This window comes from Pavona decussata, unplaced genomic scaffold (assembly GCF_977016875.1).
Source record: "Pavona decussata unplaced genomic scaffold, jaPavDecu1.1 SCAFFOLD_89, whole genome shotgun sequence".
Classification (NCBI taxonomy): Eukaryota; Metazoa; Cnidaria; class Anthozoa; order Scleractinia; family Agariciidae; genus Pavona; species Pavona decussata.
The window spans coordinates 1895001-1912389 of record NW_028145506.1 but is presented as its reverse complement, the minus strand read 5'-3'; the positions used below and the strand labels follow the sequence as shown (position 1 = coordinate 1912389).

The 17389-nt window shown below is 40.2% G+C and overlaps 2 protein-coding genes across 5 annotated transcripts in view; both read left to right on the top strand.

Annotated features, from left to right (window-relative positions):
* The window catches only part of LOC146474519 (uncharacterized), a 36976-nt gene extending 21897 nt beyond the window's left edge, over positions 1-15079 (top strand). The window contains exons 14-21 of one of the 4 annotated variants that reach the window (XM_085117126.1): positions 4402-4471; positions 5744-5888; positions 6442-6619; positions 7635-7741; positions 9077-9141; positions 9690-9786; positions 11638-11779; positions 12907-15078. In XM_085117126.1, coding sequence (XP_084973252.1) covers positions 4402-4471; positions 5744-5888; positions 6442-6619; positions 7635-7741; positions 9077-9141; positions 9690-9786; positions 11638-11750 — 775 coding nt within the window. In that variant the 3' untranslated portion in view covers positions 11751-11779; positions 12907-15078. Of the gene's footprint in view, positions 1-4401; positions 4472-5743; positions 5889-6441; positions 6620-7634; positions 7742-9076; positions 9142-9689; positions 9787-11637; positions 11780-12906 lie in introns of those variants that run through there. The other 3 variants (XR_014866172.1, XR_014866171.1, XM_085117127.1) reach the window with 3 other exon arrangements.
* Positions 15080-15257: 178 nt separating this feature from the next.
* LOC146474514 (uncharacterized) overlaps positions 15258-17389 on the top strand; it is a 62461-nt gene continuing 60329 nt past the window's right edge. The window contains exons 1-2 of the mRNA XM_085117136.1: positions 15258-15413; positions 16786-16858. The gene's annotated coding sequence lies outside the window, so the exon portion shown is untranslated. The remainder of the gene's footprint in view (positions 15414-16785; positions 16859-17389) is intronic.

Genomic DNA, 17389 nt, shown 5'->3' with positions numbered 1-17389 from the left:
TATTGGCAGCGGCAGTCGCACCCCCAATCCTAAGGGAATGGAGGTCATAAAGCCTCATATCTAAACCTATAGCTCTGAACTTATTAATAAATAACTCCCTAGCCCTAGAATACGAGAGATTTGAACCATCTCGAAGGGCATAACGCCCATCCTTGCGTTTGTACAGGGAACGAAAAACAAATTGAGTAGAATTTAAACTGTCACCACTAAGCTTGGCATAACGAGACAACATTCCAAATGGGCAAGTAGGATTACCAGTCCTAGCAATTACTATAGTAGCGCCAGACCCATATTGATCACACTTGCTCCTTGGGATGAAAAAGGAAAAATAAGTATCACTGAAAACAACATCACACCATTTAACAATAGCAAACTCATTAAAACGCAAAAAACCAGCAAAGGCAACAAGGCAAATACAAACGTCGTGGATATCAAGCAAACTAGCATCTACACCCGCAAACTTCAAAACGAGAGCATGCAAATGCTCAGGACAAATAGGAAGTCTCTTCTTGGAAGAGACAGAGTTAGCAGCGAGACGCTTACAGCCTTCCAAAATAGCTTTAACAAAACCACTATTGCAAGGGTTGCGAACAGCACACGAACTATGGAAAAAATTAATGCTGTAAAAAGTAGAAACAATGGTAGAAAACGAATAACCGGACTGGAGTAAACTAATGAGATAAAGCGCAAAATGATTATCCGAAGCAGGACAATATTCCACTTCAGGAAACTTGGCAGCCCATGCCTTCCATTTTCGAAAATGCGTGTGATATCCTTTCACAGTCGATGGTGCCCTGCTCGCCGCGAGAAAAACAGGAACCAACACAGACAAAGGCTTCAAAGCTTGAATACCAGCCGCACCATCAGTAATGGAAACTTGCAAAGAAAAACAAAAGGAGAAAAAATCAAACGGCATAAAATAGAAAACAAAATAATAATCAGGAAATCACGAGAAAACAGTACCCATGACAAAAACAACAAGGAAAGAAAATACCACCATAAGGCGGAATGTCCATAAACAAGCCAAAAGGCTATGAAGCATAACGCACGAGTAGGCGCTAAGAAGCGCAGCAAACAGACAAAACAAAATATGACAACAATGTATAAACATGACGCTATGAAGCGTGCAAAATATCTTGCAATGGAGCAAACTACGGCAATTACATATAACGCCATGAGGCGTAAGAAACCAAAAGTGCAACGCTATGAAAAGCGCCCAAAAGAAATATAACTGACGCTATGAAGCGTACAAAAAACTGAAATACCGCTATGAAGCTCACAGGCAAAAAACTAAATCAAAAAGAACAAGCAGACCCATCGAGACGAAGAGCCAAAACCGCAGATTTAAACCTCAGTGGGCAAAAATTGTGTTGTGGCCCTCACGAGCGGGAGCAAAAACAAAAGAAGGGTCGGGAAACTCAAGGACTTGAATAACGGATGCCCTTAAACCACCCATGGGAAAAACTATTGGCCAAAAAACTGCAGAAGGCCAGCAAGGGATAATCATAACACCACGGGCCTTGCAAACCTCTAAATGAAAGATAGCGCGACTAATAAGATACACAGGTGGGACTATCCAATTATTGTCACCCGCCCAACTAACACTGAAAGCATCGACACCTTCAGTGCCTGGGCACCAAAATTTAGAATAGAACCTGGCGCACTTAGCCGAAACTGGGGTAGCAAACCTATCAACTGTAAATGGACCGAAAAGAGCAGAAAGATGCCCAAAAAAGACTTTAGAAACACTCCAATCATCATAATCAATAACCCTACTCATGGAGTCAGCATATACGTTAAGCGTCCTGGGAACCCATAAGAAATCGATCGTAACATTGTTAACAGCACAAAACTGGAAAATATTCAAAGCCTGACGCTGAAGCCTAAGGGACGTACTACCTTTGGTAGCTATAATAGAAGCATTTCTACTGTCAGTATACAATTTGACAACTTTACCCTGGATAAGCGGCTTGAATGACCTAAGCGCGTAAAGAATGGCGAGTAACTCCCTTCCATTACTGTCAAGAGACGATTCCATGGAGGAAAAAGCATTGTAAAACAAATCAAACTCCTCCTTGTCGACGAACAGGGCATGTCCCCCACAGGCAAAATCGCTGGCATCAGTACCAATAATATAAAACGGGCTGAGTATACTCAAATAACTTCTTACAATTTAAACTAGGACAGTTAACCAGCCAAAAAGCAATTTCGTCAACGCATTGTAAATAATGCTGAAAACGGCTCAAATCAAGGGGGGTATCCAACGCATCGCGAGGCGAAACTGCACTCTGCAAAAATCTAGACATAATAAGAGACACGTTACCCACACAAGGTGAAAGCGAAATAATTTTGCCGACAATGGAGGCAACAAAACGAGGAGTGACGTAGGGTAATTTACCCTTAAATGCACTTAAGGCAGCTAACAGGCGGTCGATACGAGGTTGGGGAATGGACAAAAAAGCACCATCAAGATCCCAAGAAATACCCAACCACTCCAAACAATGAACAGGAACCCAAATAGATTTCTCATGATTAGCCACCAGACCCGCTTTGTCTAAGTCAGAACGAACCGCATCGGCGCAACGCTTGGCAGTCAAAAACTCCTTCTCGCAACCAGCCCCGTCGTCTAAATAAAGCACTAAGTGAATACCCGAGGCCCTCCAATGACGTACCAGCGGACGAAACAATTTAGTGAAAAGATAAGGCGCGGATGAAAGCCCGAAGGGTAAAACAGTAAAACAAAAGTAACGATAAACGTTACCTCCCAAGGTCCACTGAAAACCCAAAAACTGTTGATGGGGATGACAGATATCAATGTGGTGGTAACCAGACTTTAAATCAAACTTAAACATATATCCCCCGCGCACGACATACTGAAGAAAAACTCTCCAGTCCTCCATTCTGAATTTAGCCTTGGGAATATGCCTATTAACATGTCGCAGATCAAGGATGAGTCTGGGCTTCCCTTCCGAATTAACAGACACAGAAAGTGGATTAATCACAGTAGGCGGTGCATAAACTTCAGAGACCAATCCTAATTTAAGCAGATCAGAAATAGCTGACGAGACAAAATCAAAATGAAGTAAAGCCGATCTATTATTAGATAAGCAAACACTAGACGGGAGTGAATCAAAAGGGATAACATACCCTGAACAAATGGTGTCCAAGACCCAAGAAGGAGTCCCAATGTCCACCCAGAATTGAAAATGTGCTTTGAGACGACCCTTAACAATCGCAGGGGCAACACTTTGCTCGTAATCAAACAAATTTTGACCATAAAAATCTAACGAAGGATAGTCTATAAACTTATCTTGCAAAAGCAACAGTTCCTTGAACTCCTGATTCACATCACCGGCAACATGACGAGAAGGATGGACGACTGGCTGTGGAGGATTCTTACTCAAAACATTAAGCACACCGGAGGACAAACCATCCAAGAACTGAGCTGAGGAGTTAACGGGCTGTTGATGAACTTGAGCTTGGTGCAGTCGCTTGTCCTGACATGCTTCCAACGGAGAAAGACTGACGGGCGAGCCTGACAGGGCACTCTCTCCACCAATGACCTGAGCCACCGCAGAAACGACAGGCTCCTCGTGACCGATTGTAGAAATCTGGAGGTTGTTGCTGCGACCTGAAGGACGGTGAAACTGAGAACTGCGGGCGCTGGAACTGCCCGCGGACACCGAAGGGCTGAGAATACGGCTGATATCGGCCTTGCAGGCGTTCAGCATTGCGTCTAACACGAGTACGATTCTTATCTCTCAGAGCCTCCCTCTCCGCTGCACGAATCTTTTTATCGTCTTCAAAATCGAGGGCGACGGCGTTGCTCTCGTAATGCTTAACCGTTAGCCAACCTCCTTCGGAAGAATCGGCGATCCTGATTTTCCTGTTCCTCTCCTTTAGCGAGCTAATGGCCTGGCTTATAATCTGCGATGCCTTCGGCGTATCCTTGTCTTGGACTGCAATGGCCGCGGTCTCAAGCAGCTCGACGATCTCGAAATTGAACTTATAATTCCTCTCGTTGGCGGGATGGGCAAACTTGAGTTCGCTTTCGGCTTTGAGCTGCTTGGAGACTAGCAGTGCACTTTCGGCTTCGTTTGAAGCTTTTTCAAATTTCGACGAAAGTTCCTCGGTATGGCTTTTAAGTTGGTCTAGAAGAAACCCACGAAACTCGGTTAAATCAGCACGAGAAACTGTTTGGTCGAAAGGTTCTTCACCACCGGGCATAACAAACGAAAAACTAGCCCGTAAACAAAAACTTAAAACAACTTCGAAAATAACTGGTCGGCGTCAAGTGGTGTGATATGCGCAAGGAGTGGTTTATAAAGGCGCATGAAACCCCTAATGGGAATAGAAACAATACAACCAAATAAACAACCAAAAGAAATACATTTTTTTCAGGTTTGAGGAAGCAGCTAACAGTTATCTTGAGTTACTGACCAACATTGTAGAGATGCAGTCATCAAATTCTGTAAGTAACCCATTAGGGTGCAGGTAACTTTCTTAAGGCCGGTGCCTACTATTGCTACTGCGCATACGTTCTGCGCATCGCGAGATACTCGGGTTTCCTATGGGTAGTGCCGACTAATACAGGAATATTTTTGCGCGGTTTAAAACTATACGGAAAAAGCAGAACTTACCAAATGCCTTTGGTATCTCAAAAAAAAATTGGGGGTAGCCATGCATTTTTCAGAGAAAACTAAGCTTCAATTTAGGACAAAATCCCATACATTGCTTCATATTTTGGCGCTTTTTAGAGATATTGTTGCTTAATTATCTCTGAAAAATGCGTGGTTACCCCCAATTTTCGTTTTAGATTCCAATAGCCCTTGCTAAGATCTGCTTTTCCTGCATAGTCATAAACCGCGCAAAAATACTTCGGTATTAGTAGGCACCGTCCTTAAAAGAAGACTGGCAAGTGTCCCTACAGTCCCCATCCTAATAGCGGACGTCTGGAACCCAGTCTGTAGGTTCTTGAATAGGGCTGATCACTTTCCTCTGAGTTAACCGATCAAGTTCATTCTTCAGTTCCTCTTTAAGCGCAACAGGTACATGAGTGGCGGCATAACTGTGGGAGCAACATTTGGGTCTGTTTCAAGGTGTACTTCCCCTTCCATGTGACCTAACTCTAACTCTTCTCCAAAGACGTCTGAATATTCACTCATCACTGGATCTCTTGTGAACTTAGACTGCTCAGCATCACAGGACAATGTATCTTCTCTGATGGACAAAATGTTCTGAGTTTGCACAACCATAACCTCATCTTCTGAGCAGTTTCTAGACCGAGTAATGGAGCAAAATTGCCATTACTATTATGAAAATAGATGAGATACTTATGATCAGTGTTCCTAACTGAAGGGCTTTCTTGGATCAATATACTGACAAAATAGGCCACTAAATTTAGTGGCCTAGTTTGTCAGTGTATTGATGTAATTTAAAGCATGCAAAAAAAGAAAAATCATTTTTTAGTTAGCTTGACGTTTGTGAAAAGATTTCCTGAAATGAATTTAGCAAACGCGTAACTGAAACTTGAGGGAATTTAATAAAACTTTACAGGTGGCAAAGCAGATTATGTCACTTTTTATGAAATTCATATACTGGTAGTGGCAAGAGTATCAGACCTTTATGAAAGGCTTGCCAAATTTACTCTATATTTAATGGTAATTTATTGTTTATATTTATTGTTACAATCTAACGTTTAGGAATCTAAAAGTGACTTTCCTCTCCTGTACTCATATTACAGTCTGATACCATTCATCTACCGAGTCCTACAGAGTTATACCGGCAGTGTGCAGTTACACTGCTGAATGGTGGCAGATACCAAGACACTTTGACTGTGTGTGATAAAGTGCTAACGACTGCTGATGGCGGAAAACCAACTGAGAATGGTATGAAATAGAATTTTCATAAACAAACCTTGTTTTATCAGTTGTTGTTGTTGTTAATCATTGAGACGTTTTCTTTGGTCATTTTGTAAGGAAAGAAAAGTCAGTGCAGTAAACAGTGTTGGATGTTCTCGGAAACCTTTATGGGCCACTTGCATTCTCACAAATTTGCTTGGTCAATTGCACTCGCTCAAAATCTCTTGTCACTTGATAAAAATAGCTTTGACTTGAAGACGTTGCAATGACAAATTCTGTCAGTTACTACTAGAACAGTGCTTTGAAATTTTCGCCATATCTTACAGTTATTTGGAACAGAACGGTTGATAAGGTAATCTGGCCGCCGTGGAGAGATTCGAGTGCTGGCGTTTTGTGAGTCCATCGGCAGAGCGACTAGAATGAAGGGCTAACGCTCGAAACGTCAACACTCGAATCTCTTTTCTCAACCGACGCAGCACCACAGTTTCTTTAGAAACTAAACCGCGTACTTGTTTTTTAAGTTCTATTCTGTTTGTTTGTTTGTTTGTTTATTCGTGTTATGTACGCTCTACCTTAAAAGGTCACAGCGATAAACAGAATGAAAACTCCACAGCTCCCAGGAAAAGACTTCGATCAAATGAGGATGACAGTGCAACCAGCACAGATGAAGAAAGTATGTTTTGTGGTATGCTGATGTTGAAAGCTGAGGCCTTAATTCATCTTCATCAACCACTTGAAGCCCTAAAGGCCCTCAACAGGTAGAGTACTAATCTATGAAAGCATACTAATATTTTTGTGTAATAAATTTGTTAGTGAAATATGCAACGTACATAGGCAACTTCATTCTCGAGCTTTGAAGGTCTTGAAATTTGAAGCGCTATAAGTTCGTAAAAAGTACATTTGCATTTTTAGTCAAATATGTTTGGTTGGTTGTCCATTGTATGTTTAGAAAGGAGAGTTTGGGTGAAAGTTAAATTCCAGCGAAAATTTATCTGAAAGATGTACACGTAGTTACATTTTTTTTATTCTGTACGATGTCCTCGCAAATTGGGATTTATTTTCTCAACAGTCATTGAAAAGTCCTGTGTAGGCGCTGTGTAAAAATGGCTGACATTTTTAAAATATTCTCCTGTTTGCAACCAAATTAGCTCTACTAACTTCGTTCTTCAGTTTAAAAATCAAAAGAATATTTTACTTAGAATGAGGCTTGTCGGGCTAATTCACCTTTCCGGCGTTAGATTTCACGTGTAGTGTCATGTGACTTCTGATGTAAACAAACCGCGAAATTTCGGACATCCGTTCTTACTTCGAACTACGAGCCTCTACTTCAAGTTCCCGTTAATATAAGCTTATATATTTTTCCATTCCTTAAAGTCTTCGAAACTCGAATAGTTCCAGGTTCAAATTGTCAAAGCATAATAATAAGAGCGACTACAATGCCATGAATGTGACGGAACTTAAAAAGTACTTGCAGGAACATGGAGTTTCAATGATGCAGAAAATTTATCACTAAATGTATGATATACCAATCCATTTTTCCCTGGGGACCGTGAACAACTTGAACTTGTCACCGGTGTGTGCAGACAAAAGAAAATTAAAATGTCAGCCATTTTTGCTCAAGGTCTATGTTTGGCACCAAAAGGGTAAAAACCCAATATGGCAATATATATCTCCTAGTTTGTTGATAAATGTTTTCTCTTCACCTACCTGCCTGTCATTGTATTGAGATGGTGAGGAGAAAGTATATTTTCATTCTATTTTTGATCATCCAAGGGTGTTGAAAATACTAGAAGGTGTTCAATCATCCAATTTTTACTTGGCTCGTCAAGACAAAGAAGCCTCCGAGGAACAGCAACGAAAAAGGAGAAGAATTGACACTGGTGAGTGCCCATTCTGACCTGCGAAGACTCAAAGATTGTTGTTCAGTCTCTGAGGTCACTGCATCCTTTGAAAGGTTCTTGAGTTTTATTGGCGCAAAAGTTACATTATCATGCAGCCTTGTCAAAATATTTTGTAGTATTAGGCAGGAAAAACTAGTAGTAGGCAGCAAGGATCTGAAAATAACGGCTTCAAATTGTTGCATCTGGTGCATTTTGGGGGTAAACTCGACACCCCCATTTTTTACAGCTTTTAGATAGCACTCTTTAAGACTGAGCTTTTTACAGTGGAACCTCGATTTAACGAAGTTCCAGTAGCTTAAGTGAGAAATTAAGCCGGCAAGTATTTGAAACTAATGTAAATGTCAACCTCCATTATCCTATCAAAGTAACAAATGCAAGTATTGTAGGTATAGATTCAAGATCTTTGTTGTTGATCGCAATTTGAGTTACAGTACGCTTGATTTTTCTTTTTAACAAGTGTAAGAATAGGCGGTAAAAGTTCCATTGTAGGCGGCAAAATTGTCGGCTGCCGGGCTGGTGATGGATTGCTAAAAACTTTATTTGGCTTAACCAAATAAAAAGAGGTGTGTATGCAGTCAGGCCTTGATCCAGGGAAAAGTGTGACTGTTTTCCGATGATGTGAGCCTTCAAGGCGAAGGTTCTGGGGAAGGGGGGGGGGGGGTAGGGTGGAGCTTGAAAGTGTCATCCCTGGGTTTTCAACTCATATTGACAGGCATTTTCCATACTTAAACCTGAGAATTTTCTTTTGTTCTAAAACTATCTGATGATTGTTCAAAATCTGACCGTTTTCCGTAGAACGTCGCGAAACCGGTTTGGATCCGCGCCTGGTACTACTGTTATTCAACATTGTGATCATGTAACATTTATTGGATAGCAATTTTCGATCGGCGGCTAAACATGATCTGAACGTCATGCCGACATGTGTTTTTTGAAGAGAATCATACATGGGATCTTATCGTTCCAACATTGTGGCACAACATTTGTTCACTTATATGGCAAGTAAATATTGTGCCAACATGTTGGGACTGTAAAATTCCAAGATTCAACCAATCGTTACGCTTTTCGCTGCCGTCAATCACTGGAGCGGACCTCTTAAAAACAACGTTTGGCTCAACGGAGTCAAAAGATCATGTTCGTGCGCTGTGATTGGCGGTTTGCGATCCACTTTGTTAATTTCTGTATTTTTGCAGTGAACCAGTTGCCGCCGTAATTATGATTGACAGCAGTAAAACATGTAAATAGTTACTTGAGGCTCAAGTTCAGAGTCCATGTGTTATTGAAAAGCGCAGTAAAAGGGTTATTTTTCCTTCAAAGGAGACAGCACCCTGTTGACAGAGCAAAAACAAAGAATTGAACCAAATGAGCTTGTGAAATTAAAGGTGAGTATTATCTATACCTGTTATCTCGAACTTACCACCATGTCTGGCAATTCACCCAAAGCTTAGCTTACTCGATGATGGAAACAATCAAAAGCCGCTGTTCGTCAGTTATCAAATGATCATTGTTCTTGAGAATGATGTATTATTCTAGAAAGTGACACAGGCATACTCGGAAAAAAAAAAATCCGAGTGCTCCTATCAGGAGTCGAACTTAAGACCTTCCGATTACCAGTTCGGATGCTCTACCACTGAGCTATAGGAGACTCGTGGGAGCAAAGGCCATTTCTAGAATAATACATCATTCTCATTCATTCACAAGGCTGGAAATATACCATCACATTTATTTCGTTATAATTCTTGTTGCCTAGCAACATGTTTCAACAAAATTTAGGTTGCATTTCAGAGACAGCGTTGCAACTAAATCAGAAACACTTTCTGTTTGTCATCGGATACACCGCAAGAAGCTAGAAAAACGGTGTTGTCACCACTTGTGGTTCTCACTCTGCGATCAGCAGTCATTTGCCATTCACTTGACGTTTTCCTTGCAGGTGCGGGCATACAACCAAAAAGCGTCGATTCTAGAAGGCCTGGATCAGACCCATGATGCCCTGCATGAGTTGCATCTCAGTTTGGAGTGTTTGCCAGGTGATTGAAATTTCAGTTCTCCTTAATTATTCCACGCATCAACGCTCAAATTTTTGTCTTAGTTGATAGCTTTAACCTCTTTATTCTCCTCACTTAATACTTGAATGTGTATTGACAGTGCAACAAGGAATAAGAAGAAGTTACATTTTAATTTGGAGAATAAACAATCGCATTATAAACTGTTGGGATGTTGTCCCGTAGATAAATTTTGAAAGTAATTTCGGGTTTGCTTTTGGTGTTGGTCTACTGTGCTTTGTGATTGGGTAAAAAACATTGTGCTCTTTTCTCAGCCAATTAGAAAATAAAACCAAACTCAGGTGAGACTTGCTTCCACGTGTTTTCCCGCACTTGACCTCGTTGACTTGTGTTTACTTCAAGTTTTGTTTGGTTGTTGTGTTTTTTAATTTGCATCCAGCTTACTGTCGTACAAATATTAAGAAATTTTCTGTGTTTTCCAAGGACCCAAATTCAATATTCTGTTTTAAGAAACCCTTAAGAATTCCATAATTAAAATCTATGAATAACACGTGAGTTTCTTGCTTATTACTTTTATCTGTTCAAGTAATGTTTAAAGTAATGTTTTATCGGGTGTGCCTCGTGGTTTTAGACCCGATAAAACACGTGCTGCGAGTTTTTTGAACTGCTTCCAAAAAAAATTCCTGGAAAAGCGTTTAGTGAACGTTGGAAATTAGCATACGAGAAAAACATTAAACACCGCATACTAATAAGGAGGAGGTTTTATCGGGTTTTAAAACCACTGCACGTAATGTTTTATCGACCATTTGATAGGTCAATGAACTAATAAATTATTAATGAATTTTGAACGTCATGTTACTAACTTAATGAATTATTTGTAGTCAACTTAGTTTAATTGGGGAGGCCGAATCACGCATAAGCTTTCTACTTTCTTTTCGGTCTCCTCGCCACTTTTTTCTTTGTAACTTAATTTAAATTATTTTATTGTGTTTTCTTTGTAATTTCTTTGCGTGGCAAAATAATTTTAAAAAAGTTTGTAGTTGCTGGTTACAGTCTTCACTTTGGTTAGTCAATTCTAAACCGCTTTTGTACTGTGCACAGAATGAGTGCCTTTTCTAAAACTTTTAGAAGTGAGAACGAATGGTCTGTATTTAAATTCTGGTCTGTTCGCCTGTGTTTCCCTTGGTAGAGAGAGGTAATGTGAGACAAAGTTTCTTGTCTAATTAACAAATTACTTGAACCATTGGTCTTCAAATCAAATACCACACATGCCAAGTATCGGATGAATATGTTTGTTACAATAAGATAAGATTCTTCATTCAAGGTGGGAAACATACGCTTAGCTATGATTCAGTACAACCTGCACCAGTTAGTTTACAAGTATGCCACGATTAAAAACATAAATGATAAAACATTAATCAGACAGCAAAGGCAATAAAAAGTATAAAACAATATACAGTGAAACCCCTCCTTACGACCACCTCGTTATTACGACCACTTCTTTGTGCCCCGAACGAATTGATAGTGCAGTCATTTCCCTAGTTTTACAACCTTGTTGTCCGGCCACCCCGTTAATACGACCATATTTTCACGGCCCTAAGGTGGTTGTATTAACAGGGCTCCAATGTAGACTAAACCGCTATTTTACAGGATAAGAAAGCAATTGGATATTAGCAAGATGCTTCTTTGTCTGAGATATTGACTCGTTTCTAAAAACGTTCAAAAAATTTATTTTCGGTTGACGCTCTAATTCCGTTTGATAAGCTATTCCAAAGCCTGGGCGCCTGAAAACGCCAGGACTTAAGTCCAAACGAGAAGTAGTGTTAACCTTTGGTAACTTTGACTACTGACTGTGTTGTGTTGTTTATTCTCCAGATAACCCAGGAACAGTTTACAAACACACACAACTGCTATTAAAACTGTCATCAGAGAAAGAGGCGGCCGCGAACTGGCTCCGGTTCAGAGGCATTCAGCTTCAACACACATAGGATGTCGGTGCCATGCAAAAAGCGCTGAGGTAAAGCCAGCACTAAAACGTTAGAGCCAAAGTGTGGAGTAAAGCAAACAGTACAATTAGAAAGTATTAGTATTGTTCAGCGGCTTTTATTGAAGTGCTCCACTTTAGGATTTCATCCACAGACTGAAAAGTTAGAACCACCTTGTACAGCATAATCAACAGCACCACTGGAAAGTACTGCCCAGTAACTTTCATTTGAATGGTCATACAGACCCATCTTGGACAGCAACAATACAATGCAACTCTATTTAACGTACGCTTAGCCAGTACGCTTTGCTAAAATACGGCTAAGATGCCTGTACGCTAGTTTACTGGCCACGATAAACAAAACACAAATTAAAATTTAAAATATTTACAACTCCAGTAATTAAATACATATAACAAGGATAAAATCGTCGACAGAATAGAAAATTATTAATTAAAATGGCCGGTATCGATCAATACTAAGAATTATAGTCCCATAAGATTTTTAAATTGAACATTAAAATGTTTTTAAACTATTTTTAAAAGCTGCATAAGTATATCAATCTTGCTGGACGCCCTGCGTTTTGAGTTCCACAATTTTGATGCGAGCTACCTCAACGACTATAGTCTATACATTGTTGATTTTACCCTTGGTAAGTCCAATATTGTGGTGCGCCTTAGGTTGAGGGAGTACGCTTTATGCTTGTTACATCAGGCAGGCTGGCTGATCCAGTATCACAAGCTAGAATTTTAAAAACCGTTAACAGAATTTTCACAACTCTTTGTTCGCAAAGACTTTGAAGACCAGTACACTTTAATAACTCCTTCTATGGCGTAGACTTGTTCCGAAAAACAAAACGGTGCTCTTGTTTATTTTCAGCATCGCAGGAAAGTACAACTTAGTACTTTCATTTGAATGGTCGCACTTTAGGATTTCATCCCGCATAGACTTACCTTGTACAGCGTAATAAACAGCACCACAGGAATGTACTGCTCAGTAGCTTTCATTTGAAAGGATTTTCGTTCACGGACTCAAAACTTAGAACCACCTTGTACAGCAAAACAAACAGCACCACCCTTAATTTGCTTCACCAAGGTTAATACCCCTCTGTTGTTCAGGGTTAATTTTTGCTGATTATTGTTTCAAATGTGATTAATGACAGGACTTCTCTAGTCAGACTTGTGGAGAGAGATGAAGTGAGACTGGATGAAGTGCAAGCGATGGACGAGCAGATTTTAGACTGGTGCAAAAACACACAAGAAGACCCTTTGATAATTTATACATTCAACAGATTTACTTGAAACTTTCTTCTTCTTCTTCTTCTTCTTCTTCTTCTTCTTCTTCTTCTTCTTCTTCTTCTTCTTCTTCTTCTTCTTCTTCTTCTTCTTCTTCTCCTTCTTCTTCTTCTTCTTCTTCTTCTTCTTCTTCTTCTTTGTTTGTTTTTATTTTCTTCTTTCTGAAGGCTACGACCCTGCCTTTATAGACTCTGTGCAAAACAACCTGTACAAAAACTCCAATTGTTTTTAAGCCAAAGAGCAGTAACTTTGCAATAACTTATCGCCAGATATGCCCTGACATGCGTGACACCCGATGATGGATTCCCGCAGGTCATATACAGAAACTGTTATCGTATGTGTTGTGACCGAATTACTACGTTCAGAGAATCTTATTAAGGTGATTCCCGCCAAATAAAAATTGTCGTGAAAATGTTCTCAAACTTTCTGTGATTGTTCACTATTATGTTTTATTTCGAGAAACGTAATAAAAAAGGTCACCATGTCCGCGAACGAGCTATGATCCACTCAATTTACCCCATAATTGTGACCCAGGATTTGACCAGTTATTGCCATGTCTGGTGGTAACAGAAGTTACCGGAAAAAGCAGAACTTAGAAAAACGTTCAACATAAAATGTACGAAGCATAATCGGCAATTAAAGATGAATTTCTTGGCAGGAAAGCACGGTGTGAAGCAGTATCGTCGGCCCAATACTTGCGTGCAAGTAAAGCGGTTCTCAGTATCACTTTTTTTATGCCCGCGAGTGGTGGGCAATCTCGAATTTTTGGCAATAACACATTTTTTCCTCGTGATTTTTTAAAGAGGATAATAGGTGAGTTAAAAACGAGCTAAAAAAGATAGGTCACCATGCTCGTTGAGGAGAACATTGGCTTGGCTTTAGCATCAAGGAAAACAAACCATGTTTTCAATTTGCGAGCGCTTATGACGTAAGAAATTATTCGCAGTAGGAATGCGCAGTGTAATGCAATGGAATAAAGCCCAGCAAGCATTTCAGGACGAAGCAAATTTGAAACGATGCCCAATAAAAACGAGAATGAGAACGAAGTAAAGTCACCACGTGGGAAGTCGTCTCCGAGGAAACAGGAAAAAAATCGACTACTCGGAATATCAAGAACGACGAGCATCAAGGACCAGCGAATGTCTGGACTTTGGGCAAGGTTCTCCTCAGTCGACCTCAGGGACAACTTCCATCTTCAAATATCAGCAATCCGAATGGTTTCCCCAACATTTTGTGCTCGAAAACGTCAGCTACGACAAGATACTGAAAGATACGGAATATCAAGAACGACGAGCATCAAGGACCAGCGAATGTCTGGACTTTGGGCAAGGTTCTCCTCAGTCGACCTCAGGGACAACTTCCATCTTCAAATATCAGCAATCCGAATGGTTTCCCCAACATTTTGTGCTCGAAAACGTCAGCTACGACAAGATACTGAAAGACAAATCAGCTGACGTTTGTAATAAAGTGGGGTGTAGTAATGGCGTGGACGAAAAGAGACCTAAGAAATTATCATATCACCTGGAATTAGACGGGTCAAGGTGAAACATAATTTACAGTGTTCCACATAAGAGAGGGATCTCGGGACAAAAACCCGATAAAGGATGCTTCTTGACCTGACAGTTGAACAGTAAACTTAAGAAGATTTGGAGAAAACCAAAACTATTGACCCCTCAAATTCTTCATTGACACCCTGACTTTAAAGTCATTTGTATTTTTACCTGATATTCTCCAGAAAGAGTGAGAAGATCTGGGTACGAGATTAATTGGCAACTGGACAAGGATTACGTCAGCACTCACTGACCTTTTTCTGATCTTTTCTCGGCAAAGGGCCAATGATTTGCTTGATTTCCATTTCATCTCAGTTAGTCACGCACTGTTTGCAGCAAGCAATCACGGCTTGGTGAAACATCTTCACTGTTATTGCAACCTGGCTTAGTCGTCCAAGTAAAGATGAATTTACTGAGCGTTGTTTATTGGGTAAATGTAAATCACTACAATGTGTGTGTGTGTGGTGTTTTTTTCACTCTGATTTTTTCAAGTTGGCGTGACTTTTTGTCGTCTTCCTGCCCCTAGGCCTTGATCGTACGCCCCTAATATTTTTCAGGGTGCGGCTTGACGTCATGACGCAGCTGCAGAGCTGATAAATTTCTTGAATTGTTTTTCGAGGAACACTGATTTCGCTTGGGCGGAAACATTCATTAACTACAGGTATTACTGATGATTGCAGATAATTCTCTTGTCTCCGCTGTTTGTCCAGATTGAGTTGATGAATGCAATTAATTAAGTTTGGGGTTCAATATCAATTCTTTGTTACAGGAACACACTGCCAAACAGCTGGACAATCGTAGCTGGGAAGATTCGTCTATTCCTGGTAAGAAAGATGTGTGGAATGAAATTTACGACAGGTAGGCATGTTTGTTTAATGATATTGCAAGCGGTAAAGTTTACCGTAGTTTTCTTTTCAGCAAATTTGATTCTTTTAAGGTGAATGTACTGTTTAGTGGTCAATTTATTCCCAGTAGTTCTCTTGCATTTCCCTGAAAGCGCTCGAGTAAACAGATGTAAACATACATTCCGTTGCCGCATTCGATATCCGCAGTTGATCAGATCATCCGTGCAGAAAACTGCATCTGTTCATTCGACGGCCATTCTCGTTTCGAAAGCTTTTGAGTACTGAGCTATATTGGTGGATACGAGAGGTTCTCTAGAGGTTTCATAAATCCTTTTGCGTGAAAAACTTTTTAACATCTTTTTGTCATCATGTGAACAATCGTCTCGCTGAAACAAAATGGACACCTCGCGTGATTTGAGAAACGTATCGATTAACTGAGACTCTTTAACTTTGTGGTGACTCCAACCAGATTTGTACCCGGTTGAAGAAACATTTTGGATTTCGTCATTAAAACAGTGACCTGAACGCTCGTAAATTCTGAAATTGTAAGATCTAATTCTAGAATAGATCCGTTTTAGCAGCGATGACTGCTTCGTAATTTCGAGAGTAAAGTTTGTCGAGCTACATTCATATTTTACGAGGCCACCGATTCTTCTACATGTTGACGCTCCAGGAAAAGTGCATTTTTTTGGTCAACTCGGTGAGTTTTCTCCCGGGGTTTTCTCTTTGGAGACGGCTTGTAAAAATGAGCGGATCACTTGATGTGAAGCGAAAAGTCAGATGCAGCGAGAGACAATTAAAAGGCACTGTACTTCTGATTACCCCGTGGCATGTACAAAATTACTTATCATTTGTTAAACTGAAGAAGTTTTGTTTTACGTAAATTTTTAGAGTGACTTTTTCCAATAGCTTCAGAGTACGCGTTGAGGAAGCTGCTTAGGATCGCTTTGGCGTCTACTGCATCATGTGACGTCGCTGTCTGATCACCTGATCATCACGCGATCACGCGCCCCTTCTGTCTGGTCTGATCACCTGATCATCACGCGATCAGGCGCCCCTTCTGTCTGGTTCGATAAACAGCTATGTCAACCTTTCCTCTCTCAAAGTGCAAAAACCAAACGTGTTAAAAATTGATCTTTCTTGGAAAAGCATTCACGGTTTTGTGGAGACCTTCATCCTGTATTATATGGTAAAAAATGATTTGTTTACCACTAAGCACAGGTAGTGTAGATTCATAACGTTTACACAAGTGTTTTGCTTAGTCTAATCGGAAATATTAGTTAAGCGATTCTTTGTTCCTCGGCCTCGAGACAGTATGAAAGCATCATGATCATTGCTGTGTTTGTTTCAGGAATATAACGCCCCTTCAATTTGACGTTTGCTCTTTCTTCGGACGCGCGAAGAGTAGCTTCTTCCTAATCAAGGTAAGAGCGATAAATGTGATTGAATTTAATTTACCAAAGAAATGTTTGTGTACATTTCATTAAATAGTTTTCCACTTTGGAATTCAGTATTGGCCATCCCCTGGGGGGGGGGGACCCTGGGCAAGGGAGGGGACTTTGTATAGGATCCTGTCGAAGTTCGTAATTTCCCCCTCCTTAATGGGGACAAAGAGTAGTCAAAGTTAAGAAATTCCCCCTCCCAGAAGGGGATCATATTGAACAGTATGAAGCCAAAGTAAACTTAACAAGATGCCCTTAATTGGCATTACACGAAATGCTTAACGTAGCCCCATTTATTCCCCATGATATGTTTCGCAGATATTTAAAAACTATCCTCCCTTGTAATAAGAATAAATTTAGAGATTTACAGAGACAGTTTTTTCGCTTATTTTTATAGTCAATTGTATCCTCCCTTCGCAATTGAAATAATTGAATGGTTTTATTCAGAGAGACTGCATGATTTTTATCGTTGTGTTACTGGGAATCATACCGGGAATAACTCTGCAATAACGT